This window comes from Eucalyptus grandis, chromosome 9 (assembly GCF_016545825.1).
Source record: "Eucalyptus grandis isolate ANBG69807.140 chromosome 9, ASM1654582v1, whole genome shotgun sequence".
In the NCBI taxonomy this organism is placed as follows: Eukaryota; Viridiplantae; Streptophyta; class Magnoliopsida; order Myrtales; family Myrtaceae; genus Eucalyptus; species Eucalyptus grandis.
This window is the reverse complement of record NC_052620.1, coordinates 37936002-37960859: the sequence shown is the minus strand read 5'-3', so window position 1 is coordinate 37960859 and position 24858 is coordinate 37936002. Positions and strand designations below refer to the sequence as shown.

Genomic DNA, 24858 nt, shown 5'->3' with positions numbered 1-24858 from the left:
ATATTATGTATCTTGATGCATTGTCGTCGATTAGAGTCCAACACTGTATCAAATTAACCTCAAATTGTGCTATCGATTAGATTCAGGAATAGTTGGAAATTATCCTCAGGGTTGGCCAGTTTGTTGTCAAGGTTGTACAGTGCCATTCGAAATTAGAAATTTAACATTCATATCACATTTGATATCTTTTGTCCAGAGTTAGCAAAGAACTTTCATCCTTTCTAAATAAAAACTGACAAACTATTCTTGGTGAAAGATATTTTGTTATGGGGAACAAAACTAACAAAACAAAGATCGATTAGCCAAATTAGCATATTAACTAATCTAATATCGTACCAGCTGGTATGTGAACGAGTGGGATGTATTCTTCTAAAATAAGGGATCATCTCATCATTTAGTACACCACTTCTAACATGATGAGGAAACTCATCTTACATGCCTCAAAGTAAAAAGCACTCAATAAATATATTAATTTCGTTGAATTATGTAAGCTAACAATCTAGATGCGAGCCTATTCACATGCGACGTGTGCACCGACGACTCCTATCCATTTCCGACACAAACTGCCAAAGCTCGGATTACGCGGTGAAGTGTCACCGTTGCCCCTAATATTTTCTCCTTATCCACACGCAGCCGACATTACGGGACACTTCCCCAGTCCCGCCCCAGCACACGTGTCCTCATCCTGTACGCGGGCGTGGCATGCACGTGTCCCGTCGCCGAGCCATGCACGTGGAGGCTTGCAGAGTCTCCGGCCACCCTACAGCTCCCTATAAAACCCCGCTCGGATTCAGATCGATCGACCATCCATCTCCAAACAGAAAAGAGACATTCAGTGTGAAGAGCGCGTTTCTTGGTCGTTGGTTGTCTGCACAGCTTCGCTTTGCGTAGAGACGTGTGAGAGGAAGTGAGGAAATGGCGGGATACGGTGGCCAGTATGGTGACTCCGACACGCGTCGCCAGAACGACGAGTACGGCAACACGATTCGCCAGACGGACGAGTTCGGGAACCCGGTCCCGCAGACCGGATACGGAACAGGTGTTTACAGTGCTGGAACCGGCGGTGCAGCTGGGGTGACCGGCGGCCTCGGTTATGGCGGAGACCAGCAGCAGCAGCAGAGAGGCGGACATCATGGAGGTGGCGGTGGTGGAGTGCTCCAGCGATCCGGAAGCTCCGGTTCTAGCTCCGTCAGTCTTTAAAACTACATTTTCTTCTCGTTTTTTCCCTTTCCGTGGTCCGAACTTTCAGCTACATTCAATTTCACGAAAGCGCGTAAACTAATTGTCAGTTGTCCACATATTTTGTCAAAGCTTTTGAGAATGTCACGGCACGTGCTTCAATTTATAGGAAAGCGGTGCAAATGAATTTCAACTGTTCTTTAAAAGACAACTCTTCTGTTATGGGTGCAGTCGGAAGATGATGGTCAAGGCGGGAGGAGGAAGAAGGGGATTAAGGAGAAGATAAAGGAGAAGATTCCGGGGATGGGCAGCAAGGACGAGCCGCAGCAGCAGCAGCAGCAGCAGGCGGGGTCGTACCCGACGTCCACCGCTGTGAGCGGAGGCTATGGGGCGGAGATGGGGCAGCAGCAGGAGAAGAAGGGGATGATGGACAAGATCAAGGAGAAGCTGCCCGGACATCATTAGATATTACATATGTTGATCAGTTACTTGATCGGTACTGGATATCTAAGTGGGTGCACGTAGTTGTCTTTTTGTCTTGTGTGTATGAGGGAGGGACTTGAATTTAGATGTGCCAAAATAAGTGCAAGGTCACTATGTCTACTTCCCCCTGGGGAGCTTGCACCTGAAAGTTGCTCTTTTGTGTTGTGTACTGAGTCCTTCGCAGTCAAAATATATGTGTTGAGTTTTTGTATTCAGTTGTTATAAGTGATGTACTTTGGATGTTTTGAGTGCTCATTTAAATAAGAAGGTCTTTAATAAATCAGTCTCGCAGCAGACTGGTTTTACGGCGTATGGGGTGCTGCCTAGCGGTGGCACACCGGCCGGGCCTCTGGGGACCGTTGTTCCTGATGGCCTTTTCTTGCATCCTACGTTTCGTGCGACCAAGGTTGATACTCCGTTGCACAACCTAAGAGCCGAGGACAGCAACAGGAGCTGCTTAAATTTCGGGAAGGAGGGGGAGAGAGAGAGAGAGAGAGAGAGAGAGAGAGAGAGAGGATATTCTTCTGTTTCAATGTTTTAAGGGTACTTTTGAGTTTGAGAGGTGAGGACTCCATTTGGATACGCTCAGCTGGTCATGCTTGTGGTCAAAGAGGGAGAAATGATCGAAATGCTTTGACTTGAGCATCTCCCACGGCCACACACTTGAGGACAAGTAATTAACAAAAGGAAAACATCTTTAATGGATACAATTTTTCTGGGCCCGATTTTCTGAAGTGCACTCATGTTAGCTCATGTTTTCATTCTTACTCGGAATTTATAATAATTTTTTCTAATAATGAGCATTGGGTCTCAATTTTAGTCTAATTTTTTTTATTGTCTCGTAAAAAAGGCACTTTTTTTTATTCACCAACAAGATTTGACCCCCATCAAGTTTTCTTCCATTGATGTTGAAGAAGCAACATGTCATTCCACATTTACTCGGCAACAAGATTTTACTCCCTACCTAATGTTTGTGCTTATGAGGTAAAATAGTTCGAGTCCAAATCGAAATTGGTCCTAAAGGTTGCACTTTTAAGAGAATAAGGCCTATTTTGCTGAATAGGCATAAAAAAAAAAAAAAATAGGCATCCGGAATCTCAACTCTAAATTCTTGAGCATGTTATTAATGAGGGATAATTACACAAATGATCATTAAAATTTGGTCGAATGTGCAGTATTATTTTTTAACTTTTAATTTGTTCAATGTCATTCCTAAATTTTAATTTTTTTTTAACATGATTTCTAAGACTTCTGCATGTTCAATCTAGTCCATAGACTATATAAAATATTCAATATTCAATATTCAATATTCAATAGATTCTTTTTTCAGGAGCGATTTATCCTTCCTGAATGTAGTATACAACTCTCTATTGATATGTGCTCTCCAAGTGCCCCCGGCCCCGCACCCCCCTTTTCTTACCATGGCAAGTTTTCGTGAAATAACTCCAATGAGAAGAAAAAAGAATGTGTTAAGAGACAAGAGATAAACAAATAGACACATCCCATTGCACTAATCAAGGGCATTCTTAGTGACTAAGGGTTCAATATATAGTGCAAGGATTAGATTGAATATATACCAAAAGTTCATAGACCACATTGAACAAATTAAAAATTTAGGGACGGTATTACATATTATGATAAAATTTAGGGAGCATATGAAACAAATTAAAAATTGAAGGAAGACATTGTACATTAAGCTAGAATTCGAAATCATTTTTGTCATTTTCCCTATTAACAATATAATTTTTTCTAACAAAGAGGATCAAGTGTTCTATTATTTCCACATCAAGTTTAGAAACATTCACATTTCCTTCTCAGCTCTTCAATTGCTTGATAGAAAGTGCACTTGGGGGTAAGGGAGAGTAAAAGAAATTGACCGGACCGGAAACCACCCAAATCGGCCTAACCTACTGGTTCAATCCGATTCTTGGGGCATTGGTCTAGTTCCTAATTCCATAAAATTGGAATCGGTGATTTCAATCCGATTCCAAATATGGAACCACCCCGACTAGACCAATTATTTTTTAAAGTTTTAATCTTATTTCTTCAAAATTATTAAAGAAATAATTTGAACTCTTAATTGTTAGGGATTTTCTCAATGTTGTTGAGATGCAAATATTTAGAAAAAAAGTCAATAAAGGTATGCTTTGCACATGTGCGTGACTTGGCTTTGATTCACAACCTCCCTTATGATCTTTGCGCGCCTGTTCGATGTGCGACTCTCAGGGTGTATTTGGGTCAACATTCCCAATGGGCTTTCCCTTCCAAAGTCTCTTAGGGAAATGCCGAACTATTTGATAACTATTAAAAGAAGCTTTCACTTGAAAGTCAGTATTGTAAAAGCTAAAAGCCCAATGCTAATAGGGACTTGTATTGGGCTTTCAGCATTTGACCCGATGCTGAACTCATTTTTTTCCTTCCAAAACTACCCTTACTAATTCTTTAAATTTTTTATTATGTCCCTTATTATTATTTTTTTTATTAAAAAGGACTAAACCCTTTGTCAGTCTAGCAAAAGGATATAGTCCCCGATGAGCTAGATCTAGTGCTAGCGATTGTCGATCAAGCGACCTAGGAGGGCGTGATCCAAGTGAGCTTGGTCGATGGTCACCGACGCCGAGACCTAGCTCACTGGCACCATAGCCCTTCGCCGATCTAGCAAAGGGTTTGGTCCTTTTCTTTAAATATATATATTTGATTTTTTTCAATTTTAAACAAATAAAAATTAAAAAATTAGTATTGATTACCAAAGGACTATTCAAATGTGTTTTCTGCCAAACGGCATTTCTCTCAAAGTTGTTTATCAAAGCGTAGTTTACCAAGCGACCTTTACACTTACCCAAAGCCCTTTACGCTAAATTGCTTTGCATTTGTCTAATGAGCTTTCAAAATACTGAACTAAATGCACTATCAACATGTCTAGCTTGTCTCTCTTACAATGTCTAGCCTTCCATGCAAATGCCTCTAATGTAGGACTAAACTTTTTTTTTTTTGGCCAATTTAGTCCTAAACATTTTATAATTGTGCCAATCTAGTCCATCCGGCCAAAATTGGCCGGCCGGCGCTAATGTGGACGCCGATGGGGGACATCCGGCCAACGACGCTAACGTGGCAATTTTTAATTTTTTTTTTTTTAAAAAATTCGAATTTTTTAATTTTTTAAAATAATTTTTAAATATTTTCTTTTTCTTTTTCTTTTTTTTTTCACACCTTCTCTTTCCTCTGCGACCAGCGCCGCCGAGGCGAGGGCCGGCGAGGTCGCCTCATTGGCCACCGGCGAGGCTCGCCCGCCGGCCGAGGCCGGCCGTCGCCCTCGCCGGCCGTTGAGGGCGAGGCCTCGCCAAATCCGGCGAGCTCGGCCCTCGCCAAGGCTGGGGTGGAGACGGGGAGGGAGAGAGAGACCTGGAAGAGAAGAAGCGGCGGAGCGAGGAGGCGGTCGACCAGGTGGGGAGAGGGAATCGGGGAGAGGTGGAGCCGAGCTAAGGAGACGACCAAACGCCCTCGCGCGCCGCAATGAAGAAGATGAGTCCCTCCGCCGAATTCCCCCGATTCGCCCCATCGGAACGAACAGCTCGGCTTGATTCCAACCGCCGCGAAGCTCTTAGATTCCGTCAACCGAACCTCGGCGTCAATGGCGGCGTCCGCTTGCAATCGAGCAATGCAGTGAGCTTCGACGTCCCTCAAACCGGCCCTCGACGGCGTCCGGTCGTCTCCTCGCTCGGCTTTGCCTCCCCGATTCCCTCTCCTCGCCCGGTCGACCGCCTCCCGCCTCTCGCCCTCACCAACGGCCTTGGTGAGGGCCGAGCCGCCGGATCCGCGGGGCCTCGCCCTCGCCGATCGGTGAGGTTGACCTCCGCCCTCCGCCGGCGGGGCGAGCCTCGCCAATGGCCGACGAGGTTGACCTTGCCAGCCCTCACCTCCGGCTCTGCGCCGGCTGGCCGAGGAAAGAGAATGTGTGAAAAAATAAATAAATAATAAAAATATTCAAAAAAAAATTTTAAAATTCGAAATTTTTTTAAAATTTTTAAAATTGCCACGTCAGCGTTTGACCTGGGTTGTCCCCTCGCCGACGTCCACATCGCCGGCCAGCCTATTTTGGCCGGATGGACTGAATTGGCACAATTATAAAAGGTTTAAAACTAAATTGGCTAAAAAAAAAGGTTTATGATTGAATTGGCACAATTGCAATAGGTTTATGACTTTTTTGGTAATTCTCCTTAGGACTCTTGACTTGTCTCTGTTATTGTATCAAGCCTTCCACGCGAATGCCGAGAGTCCTATGAACGAGCACGCAAAGACCGTAAAAGGATTTATGAATAAAAGCCAAGCCATGCTCCAACAAAAGTATATCTTTCTTGGCCTTTTGGCTAAGATTCAGTTAATGTGTGATGCTCACACGATTTTTGAAGCTTTTGATCTTCTTGCAAGTAAAGAGTAAATGCTTGATTTTAAAGGAGAGGGTAAACTAGTTTATTACTGTGATTCACCAGTTCCATTGGACCACCCAAGAACTAGATCGGCCCAATTTGCTTTCTGGTTCCACAACTAGTTCATCTGGTTCCCAGTCCTAGAAATGTGGAATTGGTCTTACTAGTCCAATTCCAGTTCCTTGGTGACACCAAATTTAACTGGGAACCAATCACCCTTACATGGGAAGTGAACATGGATCTAAGGTAAGACCAAAAACCGGACTGATCGAGCCATAGAAATTGGTCCATTCCAAATTCTGGCAGTTACCAATTCGATTCCCAATTCCAAAAAGGTTGAATTGGTATTGTGCAATTCGAAACCTGGTTCTAGGATAAGAATCAAATTAGGAACCGAAGAACCAAGCTAGGAATTGGGAACCGATGAACCATGGTTACATTTTGAACTTTTTATTGTTTATTTTATTTTACATGTTCATCTTTATATGGATTGTTTTTGTTGTTGCATTCACTTTCAATTTGCTTGAATAAAAATGAAACCCAAAAAATAATAATAATAATAATAATAATAATAATAATAATAATAATAATAATAATAATAATAATAATAATAATAATAATAATAATAATAATAATAATAATAATAATAATAATAATAATAATAATAATAATAATAATAATAATAATAATAATAATAATAAAGAAATTGGTCGACTCAAGTAAACCCTGTAACTGATTGACGGGATTGCTTCTAGATTTTAGGGTATGCAATGTAACTTCTATTGGAAGTTTGTTTGCAAAATAAACAAATAGTGTTTCTCCTTGTCCCACATGGGAAAGGTGGGAGGAGATGGGTCATTTAATAAGTGTGAGCGTTCTTTAATATGTTTAAAGAAGAAATATTAGGTGCAGGCTAGACTTTACAATACCGGCGTGTGTGTGCGCAAATAATTATGTGATTAATTTTTTTTTTTACTGAGGAACTGCCGGAGATCACCTTTTGGGGATCACACGACCCTCCAGTACCCAATGGCATTGTCGGGCCTCACCGCAAGCCGCTATTTAAATGTAAACCTCGGGGAATGCTAGCCTAGGACCTCCTCACTTTAGACACTTTAGCAACAAGAGGATTCGAACCCTCAACCTTTGCGATGAGGGAAAGAACTCACACCAACTACGCTGCCCGTGGTTGGGTTATTTTATTTTATTTTATTTTATTTCGTACAGTTACCCTATTAACCTTTATTTTTTTCAAATGTTGTTTTTTGTTCAATAAGTATTTTTTAGAAATTGTGAAAATTCGGAATTTTATTTATTAAAAAAATATTTTTTATTATGTTTATTCCTTTTCTTTGTTGCCTTAGTATGGCTATGTCATTCCTTTTATGAAACCGATGGAGCCACCAGACTTGCCTCAGGAGATCAAACAAAGGGAAGAAAGGAAGAGCTCGAACTCTATTTTCTACTTAGATATATACCTACATAGGGGAACTATTAACTAGTTGCTCAAATGAAGGAACTAATCTTAGCTCAAAACCTGCTTGCTTCGCATAGGCTCCACAAGCTTCGAACGCGGTACACGGAACACAAAGAAAATCTTGACGTATAAGCAAGGAAAAGAAAAGATTCGACTTCGGATTCTGAAAAGAATGACTAGCACCCGAGTCAAGTGTGAGTCTTGCTGAACCGATTGGTACCACAGACGCAGGAGACAAAAGAGAGTAACCTATTGGCAAAGAAGCCCCCTAACAAGAAAAAAAAAAAAAGAAAAGAGAAAACTCATATGTGTCTTTTCAAAACAACTTTTGAAAATTAGACTTATTCTATTTGCAACAATTTCCAAAAGGTTGCGTTTGTTCATTTTGCAGCTCCTTCCGAATGAACGGATATCCTTGTTTAATTTGCAACTTTTCACGAAGAGTTACATTTGTTCTTTAAGATCGATTTATATATGTCATTTTTTTTAATGAACAAGCATGAGATCATTTTCAAGTCTTCTTTCCAAAAACTACAACCGTTTTTCAATTGTTTTCTAGAAAGACCTTGGAGATACTAGAATTGGTATCCAGTAGTCTCGTTTGAAATTTTTTTATATCCCGTAAGATATTTGCTGGTGACCGTTAGCAACATTATAGGACAAATAAATTCTTAAAAAAAAAAAGTGATATCACGCCTCAAAGTCCGACTTGAATAATTTATTGATTTGAAGTCATATTTTCCAATAACTTCTAGGTTTCAAAAACTAAGAAACCATTTTTAACATAATAGGTTTAAGGGAAATCAAAATCAATCTTAAAACGGCCTACCCTGGTACCTGAAAAACACTATTTATCTCAGCAAGAATTGCAATTTCAAGTCCCTTATGGGTAGAGTTATGACGCCGTAAAATTAGCGGGAACATATGTCTAGTGCAGGGCTCGAGTCAAAATGAGGGGCCTTTGGGTTTTTCTTTTGCCTGTCAAAAAGACAGCAGGATCCAAACGATTAGGTGGAAGCTGAGTACTTTTAATCGGTCGGTGGTGTCTGATTTGTATATGACAGCTGTAATTAACAATTCCAGAAGGTCCAAGGGAACTTCCTGGCTGCTTTTTTCTTTTTTATTGAAAACGTAGGTTGGAATGACAAGGATAGCTTAGGCTCTTTTCTTTTTACCTTTAATGGCGTAGGCTGAAACTGACAGGGAATTATTTCATTATTTAATAATTGCCCTCTAACTTTGAGACAAAGGAAATGGATGAAGTTAACTATGTGCTCGGTGTCAAGATTATTGGGGATAAATTTAATAAATTTTCTTGATTAAGAAATCTACATCAAAAGCTACTTAAACAAAATTGATTGCGTAATTGTAAATCCATAGAGATTCCAATAGAGACTTGTGGAAAAAATTGTTGAACTAAGCCAATCTATGAGGTAATGACTTTCCTAATGTCTTGGCATTTAGCCCATTGGTTTTGGAATCTTTCATCACTTTCATAGTTTATTTTCCCGCCCAAATCAAAAGGAGAAGAAATTATTACATGATTTTTAAATAAAAAGATCGGAATCATTAATCACATGGCTTTACTATAAACCCCACAAGATTAAATAAATATGAATTCCCCATCGCAAGTCTCTTTATACATTGAAACTTAGAGATGCCGAGAATCTTCATTTGATTCGCCAATTAAGTTATAAGTATACATGCTATTAAATTAAGGTGCAAAACTTGACTTGGGTCGACTCGGAACGAACTGTGAAAAATAGTATAGTTCTTCAATTCAAACACTTGTCCAAATAGCATTTTCCTTAGAGGTAGTCGTGTAGTTGTGAACTGAGTTATGGTACCGAGAGAAGTAATTGCCCATGCGTTGTATTCTCATGTTTTAGATGCCTCAACTCGTTCTCGAATCAATGACTAAATTAGCCTCCCCCGCTTGAAGTCAATAACGTGGAGTTGTCTGCTGCTTTTATAATCGAATCTATAGAAAGCAACATTCGATCAAACTTACTTCTCGCCTTTAAGCAACATACGACATAAGATTCCCCCGTAGAGTTTTCGTGATGAGCAATCATATTTTATTTTCGTGATGAGCAATCGTATTTTACTTAGATCAATATAAGCATAAAGAGGAGATCAGATACTTATCCAACTCCCGAGACATCTCCGTAATTCTCTTTGCATTGGCAATTGCATATTCTAGGTAGATATAGCATTATTTTATGAAAATTTTCATTTATCTTTTGGACTATTGAACTATGCTTGAGCAAGCTTCAAAACCAAGAAGGAAATATGATGCCAAACCACTTGCGGCAAGGAAGAGTGTATTTATCTTTTGGACTAATTAAACTATGCTCGGGCAAACTTCAAAACCAAGAAGGAAATACGATGCTAAACCACTTGTGGCAAGGAAGAGCTCTCTCTCTCTCTCTCTCTCTCTCTCTCTCTTCATTTTTTGAAATAGATTCCTAAAGCAGACAACGTGGGATTTCTCTCTCTCTCTCTCTCTCTCTCTTCATTTTTTGAAATAGATTCCTAAAGCAGACAACGTGGGATTTCTTTTAATCGATTGCTTTACTCACCCTCTATGGAAAATCCTCCTAAAAGCTCATTACTCTCGAGACCCATCATTCAATGCATACCCTCACACCAGTCAACGATTGAGATGTCATCCAGGCTTTGTCAACAAAGCAGTTGAGCCTACTGCAATAAGATATTCCCCGCTTTTGTGGGTCCATCTATGGCGTGCTTTTTCAGACTCCAGGCTGCCTGTCGCATGTTTGTCACGGTCCGATCGACCAAGGTAAACGTTCCTCCTTATTCGAGTGATGTGGACCCAAAATTGCCTCGAGCAGAGAAGTGGATGTTGATACGTCTCCTGAAAATAATCTTGTCAAGGAGAAAAAGAGGGGAGCATCATAATGCATGCATTAATCGATGGTCCCTCCCTAATCCAATGAGCTTTTTAGTTATTATCATGACCTAAAAGCAGCAGGAATCAAAGAAAAATTAATAAAGATATCCAATTTTCTATGCATGGAACTTGACACGTGGTGACACTGGTGAGGCTTAGAGAGGCTGAGGGGCTAACAACTCCAATATGTTATGTGATCTTCTGTTAGCAGTAGCTAGTAGAGCTAATCAGCTACCCACTCCAGCTTTGTGTTTCCTTCAGCTGATCCGTCTCTCAAGGACTAGTTCAATAGAAAAAATCTATATAGACCCCTCTAAAGCACCCTATTTTCCTCATCACAAGCACCCAAAACATTTTCTCTTCACACTACAAGGGCTCTTCTGTAGAGATCATTCCTAAAAGAAAGAGGGGCAAGAATGAGGGCAAGAATGAGTCAATCCAAGAACTTCCTCATCATTTTCTGTGTTCTTGCTCTGGCTCCACTCGGTCTCTGTGCCAAGGCAGGTTATGGGGGTTACCTTTATCCACAATTCTACGACCATTCTTGCCCCAAGGCTCAAGAGATAGTGAAGTCGGTGGTGGCCAAGGCCGTTGCGAAAGATCCTCGCATGGCCGCTTCACTCCTCCGCTTACATTTCCACGATTGCTTCGTTAAGGTCAGCGGCTACGCAATTACTTGGAGTAAATAAGTTTCCACGTCTAATCTTTGGTTTCAAAAAGTTGCAAAAATAGTTTCTTATACATGTACTCTAAGTCAGCACTCTATGCGAAGAGTAAACAATCTTGTCGATCATTTTTCCTGGTTTAGAAGCTTTCTCGATGCTTCCAGTGCATTAACTGCTCGTCATAGCACAACAAAGCATTTCTTATCGCCACTGTCAGGAGTAATTTGTACTTACATTTTGCTTCCTATTAGAGCATGTTTATAATATGCTCTGTCTAAGTACCAACGTTGTCGATGTATGTGACAGGGCTGCGACGCATCCTTATTGCTGGACAGCAGCGGCACTATAATCAGTGAGAAGCGGTCCGTCCCTAACACGAACTCAGCCAGAGGCTTTGAAGTGCTTGATGAGATCAAATCTGCACTGGAGAAGGAGTGCCCTCAAACAGTGTCTTGTGCTGACCTGTTGGCCTTGGCTGCCAGAGACTCCACTGTTCTTGTAAGCATATGTACATACAGTAGTGCCCAACTTCTCTCAGAAAAAATTTCAACTTTTCACCCAAGAAAAAAACCAGGAAAAAAGAAAAGCAAAAAAAAAAAAAAAAGAAACTAATTTGAAATGCCTAACGAGCATAAATCAATGCTTGAATGTGTAAACAGACTGGTGGGCCTAGCTGGGTAGTGCCACTGGGAAGGAGGGACTCAACAGGAGCAAGCTTGAGTGGCTCTAACAACAACATTCCTGCTCCAAACAACACTTTCCAGACCATTCTCACCAAGTTCAAGCTTAAAGGACTTGATATTGTTGATCTTGTCGCCCTCTCCGGTAAAATAATTGGAATTTCTTGACCTTAGTTTTGATTATAGCATTCGAGTCCAAGTTAGGGAAAATAAAATTGTTGGAAATGTCCCGTTACACAGGAAGCCACACAATTGGAAATGCAAGATGCACCACCTTCAGGCAGAGGCTCTACAACCAGACAGGCAACGGGCAGCCCGACTTCACGCTCGACCAATCCTACGCCGCTCAGCTCCGCACCCGCTGCCCACGGTCCGGGGGCGACCAGAACCTCTTCTTCTTGGACTTTGTCAGCCCGATAAAGTTCGACAACAGCTACTTCAAGAACCTGCTGGCTAAGAAGGGGCTCTTGAGCTCCGACGAAGTCCTCGTGACGCAGAGCCAGGCCACGCTGCAGCTGGTGAAGCAGTATGCGGGGAACCAAGAGCTCTTCTTCGAGCAGTTCGCCAAGTCCATGGTCAAGATGGGCAACATCACCCCACTGACAGGGTCCAAGGGACAGATCAGGAAGCGTTGTAGGCAGGTCAATAAATAATTGGAATTACTTCTTCCATTTCCGGAATGAATCAGTCCGTGAGTCTTAATTTTCTTTGCTTTGTTCTACTCTGTTATGGCTGTTGTGTACTGGAATTGCCGAATCGCAATTTGTTGTTCTGTTCGAATGAAGTCAATAATTTTTCATTCATAACGTCTTGTTTTCTTCTTTGTTCATGAGTCAATTCCATATCGAATCAGGCAACGATAGGATTTATCGAATCTAAAATGCATTTTCATATCCAGATGAAGAGTAGAGCACTCTGCATCAAATTGTTGTGTCATCTTATTTCTCCACCTCGAGCGTTAATTTTTCTCAATTAACCATTAATTCAGTTGATGAATGGAAATGGAATCTCAGTTAACGAGTAAATCAAGTTAGGTATACATAACTAGATTGATTGTAAATCACAAGCTGTGCACGAATCAATGCAAAATATATGAACATTCAAATGAAATCAAGCATTTGAATTTACTTATTTCTCTGACGTAAAAAAAAAAAAATTACTTATTTCTCTCAGTAACTTCTTGTTCGAATGGGAACACTATGCTAAATACGAACAACAATTTGTTGCGATCACAAAACCTCCTGAAAATGGCATATGAACTGGCACCAGTAGTGAAAAATCCATCCAATGCTCCTTACATCGACCTCGCAACCACTGTTTTGAGGAATGCGGCAATGTTACCTCACAAACAGTGGAAAGAAGCCACCAGGTATGTGATAACAAGGTCAGTAAGCTAGATCCCTGGTCTGCTTTGTCCTACAGCAGGGTACAGATCTATAAGCACAAAACAAACTTGAGGTTGATGGGTATGAAAAAGCTCAACAGAGGCTGAACGTCTACTTTTTCCAAGTCTCATAAAAAAATTAAGCTGTTTGAACAAGGAAAGCTCCATGTTATGAGGAAATAACAGCAATCTCCAAGCTTGGCAATAACGTTGCCACCAATGGTATCGTTTAGAATCGCTTGCACCAAATATCTCCCACGGTTCCGCTGCTATTGCATTTTCACTTGCTTCAGTAAATCTGAAGAACGAAAACATGAAAAAGCGGGTCTTAGACAAAAGTGCGGATATATGGGGAAAGCATATCAAAGAGCATATTCGTCCTGTCGGCTGTCATATTCTCTGACAAAATTTGAGTGGGGGTCTATGACTGGACATATAAAGCTGCAATAATTAATGAGGGGGCAAGGAGAACACAGAAATAAGGCCTAAATACATCTTCCCGAGAATAATACACGAGATGCTCCCAACCAAAAACATACTTTTCAACCACAATTAAGCCAGCTCTCTTACCAAATGAATTATATCACAGAACAGTCAGAGCTAAAAACTCAAGCATCCCAAATACTAATTACACACAATTGAAAATTCCACGATGCTTTTTACCAAAAAAAAAAAAAAATTCCACGATGCTTGTTAGCCTCATCCCTACTGAAATTAGCTGGTTAGCCTCATCCCTACTGACACTTACCATAACACTCTTTCTGCTTTTGCTCCGTCTCACACATGCATAAAGAAAATTTCAAGGTCCATGTGCTCCGAAGGGACACAACCTTACGTTCTCAGTTGGCTAAGTCTTCTTGCCTTAACATATTGAATCCGGCGTGCTCCAGAAGGACACGACCTTACACTCTCAGTTGGCTAAGTCTTGTAGCCTTAACATGTCGAATCTTAGATGCCATTAAAAGCATCATCCTTGGTCTTGGTCTTAGTCTATTTCCCAGGAAAATCATCATGTATACTTAATCTCCCTAAATTGTAAAAAATTAACACAAAATGTTCATGCGAAGTAGAAGAAAAGCTCATACTTTGTAGAAAAAGCGATCATTTCAAAATTTCTTCACTTATTCCTGATACAATTAAATCAACAAAATCACCGGAGAACATTCTTTTCAATCAATAAAAAGAAAATATAAGCAACAAGCTGATCTGTGGGTTTTAAATTAAATCATCTTTTCACCCAAAAAAAAAAGCTTAAAGCTGAAGTTTCATCGCACTTGCTCAATGTTACAGTCCTACAGAAGTCCCCACAGTAAAAAATCAAAAATGAAGATCGGAAGATGATATGGTGCAATAACAAGTAGTTATAATGAAAGAAGTGTGCCCTCTTCCAATACATGTGCATCTTGCCATCTGTAAACATGGCGCAACATAACAACTGCCCCCACCTCCTTTCTTGCAATTAACACATAGATCCATTCCTGTACCACTGCAATTTTAAGATCCTTCAAATTGATGGGCTCAGATAGTTTGATCCTAGAAAACCCGGTTGGAGGGGTAAAGACATGAAGAGCTGTGGTTATGACAATTGATTGTTAAGACTGTGGAGCATAATATGCAGCGAAGGTCGTGACTTCGAATAAAGAGAAAAGCCAGTCTCTTAACAGCGGCAATGAACTCGCAGCCAGTAAAAAGGAAAGAACTTGTGGTTGTGCCGTTCATCCGAGTGTGCTTCGCCAAGTCTCCAAACACACCGTCCACTAAAACCTCCATAATTTTCCCTAGCACTTGTCTAGACCAAATCCAATCCATGCACATAATCTATCCACTGCAACTTCAGAGACATTCCCACCAATGATTCAATTTAGACGATGTTTATTCAGTAAATGTCTGGACTTTATGTTGAAAAGGCACGAATTATAATCCAACACAAGATATCAAGCAGACCACTTTCTTCAATACTCGGCCAAAAAGATTGGACACACAAAATCGGTAGCACGAAATGCAACAAGAAGAAATTTTCAGAAAAAGCAAATGAAGGGTGATTCATTACCTCACTCCATACTGACTTTGGCACCAATTGCCTTCATCTTCTCCACGATCTTCTCCGCCTCCTCCTTCGCCACGCCCTTCTTCAACAGCGTCGGGGCCTTCTCCACCAGGTCCTTGGCCTCCTTCAGCCCCAGGTCCGTGCACGCCCGCACCTCCTTGATCACCTTGATCTTCGCGGCGGCGTCGAAGCCCTCCAGCTTCAGGTCGAACGCCGTCTTCTCCGCCTTCTTCTCGTCCGCCGCGGCCGCCCCCCGGCCCCGGCCCCCGCCCTCCCGGGGCCCCGCACCGCGAACCCCATCCCGGGCATCATGACCGCCATGGCCGGCATCTCCTCGACGCCCATCCTCTTGCGCATCTCCTCGGTGAGGTCGGAGACCTCGAGGAGCGTGAGGGCGGCTATCTCGTCGACGAGGGCGGAGACGCGGCCGGAGGGAGGGGGCCGCGGCGACTGCTCCGCCGGCGGCGCGGCGGCCGCGGAGAACCCGCGGCTGAGGGGGCGGAGGGAGCGGCGGGCGACGGCGAAGTGCGGGGAGATCGATCGGAGGAACCTCATTCTTGGAAATGCTACGCGAGCAAAAACGACATCAGATTGAAGAGAGAGACTGCAATGGGGAGTGATGAATCTGCTGCATCGTCGTCGTCGTCGTCGTCGTCCTCGTTTCGCCTGCGCCGGGCATAAACCCTAACGGCCTAACGGGAAGGAGGCTTTAGCGAGCAAATACGGGTCGGGTTCGGGTTCGATTCGGGTTCAGTAATTCGGATTCGGGTTTCATGCGAGTCCGAATCAACGTCGCCTGTTTGCGCACGCATAAACAGACAGAAATCCCAAAAGACAAATTCATTGTTCAATAAAAATACTCCGCTTTTGTTTCGAGAAACATAATTTTTTTTTTCTGATAATAATCGTTTTTATCACTTAAAATAATTAGTCAATTAAAAATACTTATGTTGTCAATAACTATATATGTCTAAAGATTTTCACAAACATTTAAAATATTTTTTGTTTCTTCATTTTTATAATTGATATAAAAAATTATTTAAAAAATATTTTTCATATCATTTATTTATTTCATGAAAAATGGAACTTAGATCTAAATAATTCTTATAAATGGGCTGCGATTTGCTCAAAATGTATTTCAACCCATTTATATTGGGTTGACCCCTTTTTCTTTAATAAATTGAAGATTTAGGTGCATTGCGACACAAACAAAAATTTAAGATTTTTGTATCACAATGGGCCAATTGGGGATAGTACTAACCATCCCTCTGGAAATATTGTTAAAATATCATCAATCCTTAATGAAATGAATGTAGGAGTGGCTCGTTGAAAACCCAGAACGTCTACTCGATCTAGAATATGTGATGTACATGCCAAGCAAAAGTGACACAAAAGAAAATTCAAGGTATTTGTGTTATAATGAGTAGAGTTTAGGATTTTTCGTGATATTAATCCTAATCTTTTAAATAAATCTTGATAAATTTGGCAAACGCATATTTTGCTCATTTCTACTTAGGACTAATGATGATCAATTATTAGTACGGTCCGATCTAAAATGGAATCTGAATCCGATCGGAGGACCAATCCCCAATTTTGGGAACCGGGACCAGCCCGTTTGGTCCTAAGATCGAGAACCGAACCGGTCCATTGGTTCCAATCTAGTCTAGTCCGACAATACTAGCCCCTTTTTTATTCCATAAAAATTTTAGTTTGAAGTTCACTTATATATGTGTCTAAGAAATAAAATAGTCTATTTTGGGATTTATGGCTATTTTTAAGAAATTAGAAAAATATATTTAAAAAAAAAAAAAAAAAAAAAAAGCATGTCCACTCTAGACTGATTCCCTTTAGAATCGGGAATCAAACCGAAAATCACTAGTTCCATTTTTATGGAAGTGGGAATCGGACCGATGCCTCCAAGAACTCAACCAAATCTATCGGTCCAAACGGTTCCTGTTTAGACAGTCCAATATGCTCACCCTCACCTAGGACACGGTATAAATCACCCCATGTTCTTGTCCAACAATCCTAACGAATTCTATGAAAAAGTCGAATCGGTGATGCAAGAGAAAAAAGACATCCAGCACTTTTCACCAGTCAAAATCGGGCCCAACTTTGTCATCCCAACCGACCAACGGATCATAGAACTAACCGAATCTTTCATATCGAAATTGACTACACTCAATTTTGTGACCTATAACTCGATTACGAAGTCGTTTCGACTCGATTCCTATGCGATACTAACGCAAGATTCGTAAACATGACTTTACGGCGTTCGTGTTTGTCACGATGATTGCTAACGAAGGCACGACAGCATCGTCTTAAAAAGCATCGTCTTTCCCTTTCCTCACGATGCGTGGGCTTAACGGACCAAGGACGAGAGCACATCCGCGTCGCAGTCCCTTACCGCCAACCCCAATACAAGCTTCCCCATCATCGACCCGTCGCTTCACTCGCCTGCGTACCGCAAGGAAAAACACCGCAACCGATTCGCAAGCACTGCGAATGCCTAAGGATGCGAATGCTGGCTTCCTACCCGAGCTCGACTAGCTTGATGAGGTAAGCACTGTCCTAAATTATTCTAGTTCATCGTCACCACCAACTCATTCCCAATAAGATGGCGAGGGCAACCTCCTTGGCCAACTCGCAGGTCCTGAGCAGTCTTGACATTGAGAAGGGTATGATTTTACCAGTACAAACACTGTTTTGTTGGTCTCATAACTTGATTGCGATAATCAAAGCTCTAGCTGTACCAATCACGAAACAGTGCACTCGTTCCAGCACGATTGAATGTGAAAAAAACCCTCGAGTTATTGGTGGCATAGAGCATAAACAGCACATCAAGGCTCGATCATATTTCATGCGACAAAGATGGCTGGAGGAAGCGACGGTGCCCGAATTAAGAAGGCAGGGCCTTTGCATTACAAGCTCAAACTCACGCTATGATAATATGACGGGGTCGCAGCAAAAGATTCATAAAATCAGAATGACAAGAAATGGAGATGACATTAAGCTAAATACAGGAGAATATCATTGGCAATCGGACTAGGCACACAATGTACTGCAAGGAGTTATACTGGTTAAACCCAGAGAAAACATCCCAGCAATTTTAAAGAAGCTGTAATTAATTAATATAACCGATTCAAATTGGTGGACGGAAACCGCACCAACCATTCCTTCGGAGAATTGCAAAGACCCCAGTTTGTTTTGCACACAGTTAAAGCAAGAAATCTTCCTCTTCCTTTACAAATGCCAGACATTGCGACTTTACAGGAGGGTTATTAAGCATTTGACACAATCACTAGTTTTTTCCCCAGGATTTTCTCTTTCTTTTTTCACCCTTCATTTTTCTTTAGAAGAGATGCCCTCTACCCTAGTGCTTTAGCGACTACTAGAGGAAGATACGTTCGTTGTTATACTTTATCGTCATGAAACCACCACCTGGTCTCTTTAGGAGACCTCCCATTCCGACAGTTCTTCACATAACGATCGTTATCTTCTGGGCGTTGCTGGGAAGCATAAAAACAGACTGTCAGACCAATTGAGAACAAAATGGAAGAACTACTCCCTCCAAATTAACAATAGGGGTGACACATATGAGTAGTTTGAACTTCACCATTCAACCAAAAACCAGTCTAATCAAGATAAATTTACGTAAGTTAGTATGGCATCAATTGGTAATCATACTCAGTGCAGTAGTGAGTGCACCAACAAACATTATTAGCTGCAGTAGAACTCAAAAGATATAAAGACAAACCTTAACAGTCGAGCTAGAAAGCATCGACAGAATGCTGATGCAGACGGAACTGACAGTCATAGCGGGCGACCAAGAATCATACAATATGTCTAGCAATGATAAAACAGAGATCCATATTAATACTACTGCCAACGTAGCAAAAGCCAAGTCAAATAGACATTTATGTATTTGCTTAAGGGACATTATAATCCTGATCAAAATGGAAACAAGAAGCAAAACAATGATATCTCAATAATCCGGACAGCAAGCTCTGTGTGAGTGCGTAAGAGAGTGTGTGGGTGTGGGTGTGTGTGCGAGAGAGAGAGAGAGAGAGAGAGCTCTCCTACACAACTTGACTAATCTTACAAATTTATAAAACTATAACACCAATCAAATTGTAAGTACCATTCTCAATCGAACTCCATGACTCGGAAGGCTTTATCATTGTGCCTTTCAACCATTTATCTTAGCCACACACATCATATTCCATTGGTTTATTAGTTAGGACTATCGTCCAGACAATAAAAGGAAACCATCTTAAGCTGGTGTGCAAAGACTATCTTTTAATAAACAAGAATCTTCTTGCTGATATGAATTGTAGAAGCAGGATTTGAAGGGCAGGACAGTCTAATGGTTCACTTTCAAGAACCATGATCTGTCTATACAAGCAGCAGATCACAGAAAGCATAAACCTATAAAAAAAATAATGACATCACCTTTCTGAAGTTTCAGTGGCAAAGCCACTTAGAATATAAAACCATTTGAAAAGCTTCAAGATAAGTTAAGACCACAGTATCAATTTATTCAGTGGTAATATATGGGCATGAGGAGCAGATATTTCAGCCACAAATAATAACAAAGCAGTAAAGAGAACTATCAAATTTACTTAAAGAACTAGTTTGATTAAGTAGCTATGGATCCGACATATTGGATACACTGACCAGATCCTGCATAGAAATAGACAACTGTTTTAACAAAAATTATGCTGAAGCATCCTAGCTTTGAATTATTGAAAATGAAGTAGTTTGTCAAATAGAGATGATGCTTATTTCAACAAGGTGCAATACGTGCTTATTGATTCAACAAGCCTTCCTTAACGTAAGCCAACACATAGAAGAAGACTTTCCAGCGAGATTAACATCATTGTGAAGCATTAGGTAAGACTTGCATGGAAGCTGGTATGAGTAACTAAATAACTTATTTACAAACCAAACCTCATGATGAACTTAAAATTGTTTTAATGTTAATGATACCACCACAAAACATAGGTTGTGCATAATCTGCTTAATTAAGATATGAACCACCACCTTATGTTATTTCCTGTCAAGTTGTACAAAAACTCCATCTCACTAATGTGCACAAGCTGATTTCTACAAACAATTTTTTCAAATGTATTTTAATTTTTTTGGTAGTCTTTGTTAATTAACATGTCTTAAATAAAAATTATAGTCACAACTTTTAACTGATCACAAGGACTTGTTAGAGATTGAACTTTAGAGACACATTATGCACATCATCAATAATCTGTAAATTAGATTAAAGATCTTTAACTTGTGAAAATACTCAAATCTTAGATGAATGTCACAAAGAAGCAACAAAGATTTTTAAACTTCTCCAATTTGAACGAAGAAAGAGGAGGAGGAGACGACGTTTTAGGACCGATTGAAAAAAATTACTAGCTTAATTGATCTACAACAAAGGTATAGTTTTCCTCTTATATCGATCTTACAAGGAGGAGGAGGAGGAGGAGGAGGAGGAGGAGGAGGAGAAGAAGAAGAAGAAACGACGTTTTAGGAACGATTGAAAAAAATTACTAGCTTAATTGATCTACAACAAAGGTATAGTTTTCCTCTTATATCGATCTTACAATTAATGAGGGAAATTTCGCACAATTTGAATATTAAATGTGTCTAAGACTATATGAGGGATGGAAATAGCATGAACATTGTAGGTTGTGCATTTTTTGCTTAATAGTGCTCTGAACCTACTTAGCATTGGCAGACTAAACTAGTCCAAACAAGAAAAGTGCACTAGTGATACATTCGGCTGTGGATGGGTCTTTTAGCAAATGTTTGATTCATTAATCCTTCAAGGCTAGACTAGTGATTCACAGAATTTATCTAAAGCAATCACTTTAAAGAAAGGGCTGGCAATTGTATTAATACAAATAAGAAAGATTGACTTTAAAAGAGGAATGCCCCACGATGAGAGCTGTAGCACAAACGATTCTATATGAAAGCTCATTACATAAATGGAAAGCAGCAATTGCAAGCCCTGTCGCTAGAGCTGGCTTTGTAATTTAGACTCAGAAGACACTTTGAAAGAAGGTTCAATATCAAATTTGAGAAATACGAAGTGTAACTTATACAGTTCTCACAACAAAGACTTCTCTGAAGATATGATTCTTCAAAAAGAAAATCAATTACAAGCAATTTCAAGCCACCAGAAGTACATTGAGAGCCGAAGTCACAAACACAGAATTGAAACCAGCAGAAACACATTGGCAAGCTAAAGCCAAAGACACAAGCAAACAAGAGAGACTCCAGAGTAAGCTATTAATGGTTTACTTCATCACAAAAGGCTGGCTTAGACAATTTAGCCTTTCAAAGTTGCCAATACAGTAAAAAATGTATGGAAACAAAAGTCCCAGGAAAAACATATCAATGTCATGATCCTCAAGAAGATGAATAGAGTGTCACCAAAATCCAAGTCAGGACTTGGATGATACTGTGCTTCTTGAGGTAGCCTGAGATAAAATCATCTCCTTTGGGTTGAACAAAGTTTTTTATGCACCTGATTCTCATAGAGAAAGACAATACAAGCTTCTAACATCCATTCTCGATTCCATAGTTGGGAGCTACCCAGTGAAAAATAGATGCATTTCCCAAGAAAAGGTTTGTCTTCAAAACTTCAATAAATAGTGCACAACACATATAATCTTCTCAGAATATAACCAACTTCCACTATAAAGAAACCGAATAAAAAACAGCAGAAGCAAAGAAGCACAAAAAAAAAAAAAGAAATGATGCCAAGCTACAACTTCGAAGCAATCTGCGTAAATTACCTAAACAAATATGGCCGTTGCTGTATATATGAGGATGGAGAGGAGCCGGAGGCACAAAAATGACCTGTCAGCCACAAACCCATGTTGGACAAAGATCAGAAACATAATTCATACCCTAACCCCAAACTCAAATAACAAAATCCGCACCCGCAACGCCAATCCCGCACATCAAAAGTACTCCGACAGAACAACCATGCGAAAAAGACATCGGCTTCGACGAAATTACCTGGGGGGCTTCCATGGGGTAATGCTCAGGGAAGTCCACCTGAAGCTGGTAAGTCTCATTAGCATACAGAGTTCCTGGAGCTCCATTCACTTCGATAACCCACCTATACATCCCCCCCACCAACAATCGCAGAAGGTAAGACAAAAACCAAACTTCACAACGACCCAGCACTACTTTTTTGCAGCCCAGAAAAAAAGATCGAAAATTTCTCAGAACCCTAGAGGAGAAAATTGATGGGTACCTCTGGAGATTGTCGGTGACCTTGTGCTTGAACCCGGTCGGAGGATTGACCTGCCACTCCACCAGCTCCTTCTGGAGGCGGTTCGATGCAATCTTACTCAGGGCCTGAAAACCCATCGGAACCCCAAAAAAAGAAAAAAAACACAAAATTAACAAAAAGGGGTGAAGAAAAAATCGATCGTTTTCCCGGAATCTTCCCGGAAACGACGGGCAATCGAGCGCGCGACCGGAAACGCCGGGAAATCCTCCGCGGCGCGAGCGAGCGCGCGTCGCCGGGGAGGAAATCAGAGAGAGAGAGGGGGAGGGCGCGGAGGAGGAGAGACCTTGCGAGAGGCGGCGGAGGAGCTGGTCATAGTTGTCGTTCGCCCTGCAATTGGCGGAGAGTTTGAGAGAGAGAGAGAGAGAGATGGATTGATGGCGTTGACGAAAAGGCCGAGCCAGAGAGAGAGAGAGAGAGAGAGAGAGAGAGAGAGAAGAAAGGAAAGAGGGAGGAGCTCGCGGGAGGTTCTGACCCACCAGAAGTACTACCACCACCACCACATCTCTCCCTCTCTCTCTCTCTCTCTAAACTTCGAATGGGGTTTGTCTTTGTCGTCGTCTTTCCTTTGCTTTGGCCAGGTCCATTCGTGTAAATGGGGGAAGTGAAAAATAATCAAGAAGATTTGATCATTTTGAAACGATTGATTACTATATGAGGAGTACTCAGCAATACCACTCTCGATATTGCTTTGAAAAAGATTTGTGACATCGACAGGTTAAAAAAAACTCTTATTCGTAAAATCATCCCTCGATAGGGGCGATTCTTGATGATCAATCTATTTAAGTAATTATAATTTGACTAGACTATATGTCATGGATTATTTGGTCTGGCCATATCAGTCGAGAGGAACAGTGAGGCTTGACCTAGCTTGGCATAGCCTGATTTGTCCTAACGTCGATGCGATTTTTATTTCTCACTCTCATGCTTCTTTTCTATTTTGCTTCCTCATGAGTATTCGAGTTTTTGTCAGCATGAGGAGTGTTTGACGCGTGGCGCCGGGGTGGTGGTTTCCCCGCTAAGGACACCTAAGGGTTTACGCGGTGGCTATTGACCAAGATGATTCCTCCAAAGACCAAAAAAAAAAAAAAAAAAAAACATATAGTCGACCTTATTTCATGGTACGTCCTTCACGCTAAAAGTTTGTGCATTGAAATCAACAGTCAACACCGGAGTTTATTGTAACGTAATTTTAACGCATTTTTTTTGTAATTTATGACACATCTGTCTAACTCGATAGATTAACTTAATCATCCGTCTCGGAGTCTGATATAACGTAATCTGAATATTAAAATCAGTTTCCTTTGGCGCACGGTTTTGTTTAGTGTTAGCAAAGCATATTAAGTTACTGTCATGATATCACAAAAAGGAGCATATCATTCCCCAATGACAGCTGAATTTTGTGAGTTATGGCACCTCCTTTTCCAGCATTATACTGTTGAATTTGCATTTCTTAAGAATTAAGCCAGAAATTAAAAACAACTCAAGGAAAAAAAAGAGCAACAAGAGTAACTTATCAACCTAATGAGTTCCTTGATTTCTTACTCTTTGTGATTTGAATTGCATACGGTCAATGTCGTAGTTGGTTGAGTTGATTTCATTGGCAACTTTTGCCCCTTTCGATGCACTTTGAATTGATAGTTGCTTTCATGCATAAGAGCACCAGATCATGGCTTCCAAAGGGTACAAACCACCAACCCCAAAAAAAAAAAAAAATGATTAATCATTTGCTTCATGGAAGATTGAGAAGAAGAGTCTGTCGAGAATAGAGTAATTCATTTCTAGCCTACAAGCCCCCAATATTTAAGTAATTGAGGATTGGAAAACACTCAGATATCCATGAAGCTCAAATAGATTTTCAAATGCATTCCGAATTAAGAGAAAAACTATTGGAGAATGGCTGCCTAAATATTGCTAGGCACCTACTGAAATAGGTGAGAATATATGCTGAGGAAATTTAACATTGGGTGGGTCAGCAAATTTGCATCTCCCCCTCTAATTCAGAAGAATATTTAGTTCATCTTTCGGCCATATAAAATTAAAGAATATTTCGCAAGTGGGGTGGTTGCAAAGACAAGCACAAAGGCAAGCCATCGGTCAAACTACAGCGGCAGAGCATATGGGGGGATTTCATGTGGGAGAGGGGGGAGGAACCTTTTCCTCATTGGCCTTTTCTTTGATATCGCAAATGTTCTAATTCCTTCTTATCCAGCATAGAATAAAGGCAGAGTGGGAAAATATAAAATGGAGGAAGAAGAAGGGAGAGAGGGTTCATGTGCAAATCCCCATTTGCTTTTTC

The 24858-nt window shown here is 40.8% G+C and overlaps 4 protein-coding genes across 4 annotated transcripts; 2 read left to right on the top strand and 2 right to left on the bottom strand.

The window, feature by feature from the left end:
• The first annotated feature begins 788 nt into the window (after nt 1-788).
• Nucleotides 789-1904, top strand: LOC104419699 (dehydrin DHN1). Its single transcript, XM_010031441.3, has 2 exons — nt 789-1188; nt 1411-1904. The coding sequence occupies exons 1-2, from the start codon at nt 916-918 to the stop codon at nt 1642-1644; spliced, it is 507 nt and encodes a 168-aa protein (XP_010029743.2). The 5' UTR covers nt 789-915; the 3' UTR covers nt 1645-1904.
• An 8757-nt stretch (nt 1905-10661) lies between these two features.
• LOC104419698 (peroxidase 72) lies at nt 10662-12631 on the top strand. The gene is made up of 4 exons (XM_010031439.3): nt 10662-11136; nt 11452-11643; nt 11805-11970; nt 12066-12631. The coding sequence occupies exons 1-4, from the start codon at nt 10897-10899 to the stop codon at nt 12476-12478; spliced, it is 1011 nt and encodes a 336-aa protein (XP_010029741.2). The 5' UTR covers nt 10662-10896; the 3' UTR covers nt 12479-12631.
• Nucleotides 12632-12967: 336 nt separating this feature from the next.
• Nucleotides 12968-15926, bottom strand: LOC104419697 (50S ribosomal protein L7/L12). Its single transcript, XM_010031437.3, is given in 3 exon segments — nt 12968-13507; nt 15260-15506; nt 15509-15926. Coding segments are annotated over 2 exon segments (549 nt in total). The 5' UTR covers nt 15812-15926; the 3' UTR covers nt 12968-13507; nt 15260.
• A 2404-nt stretch (nt 15927-18330) lies between these two features.
• LOC104419696 (probable ubiquitin-conjugating enzyme E2 18) lies at nt 18331-23066 on the bottom strand. The gene is made up of 6 exons (XM_010031436.2): nt 22846-23066; nt 22524-22627; nt 22283-22385; nt 22057-22120; nt 19014-19102; nt 18331-18765 (listed from the first exon to the last, which is right to left on the bottom strand). The coding sequence occupies exons 1-6, from the start codon at nt 22873-22875 to the stop codon at nt 18670-18672; spliced, it is 486 nt and encodes a 161-aa protein (XP_010029738.2). The 5' UTR covers nt 22876-23066; the 3' UTR covers nt 18331-18669.
• Between the last annotated feature and the right edge of the window lie 1792 nt (nt 23067-24858).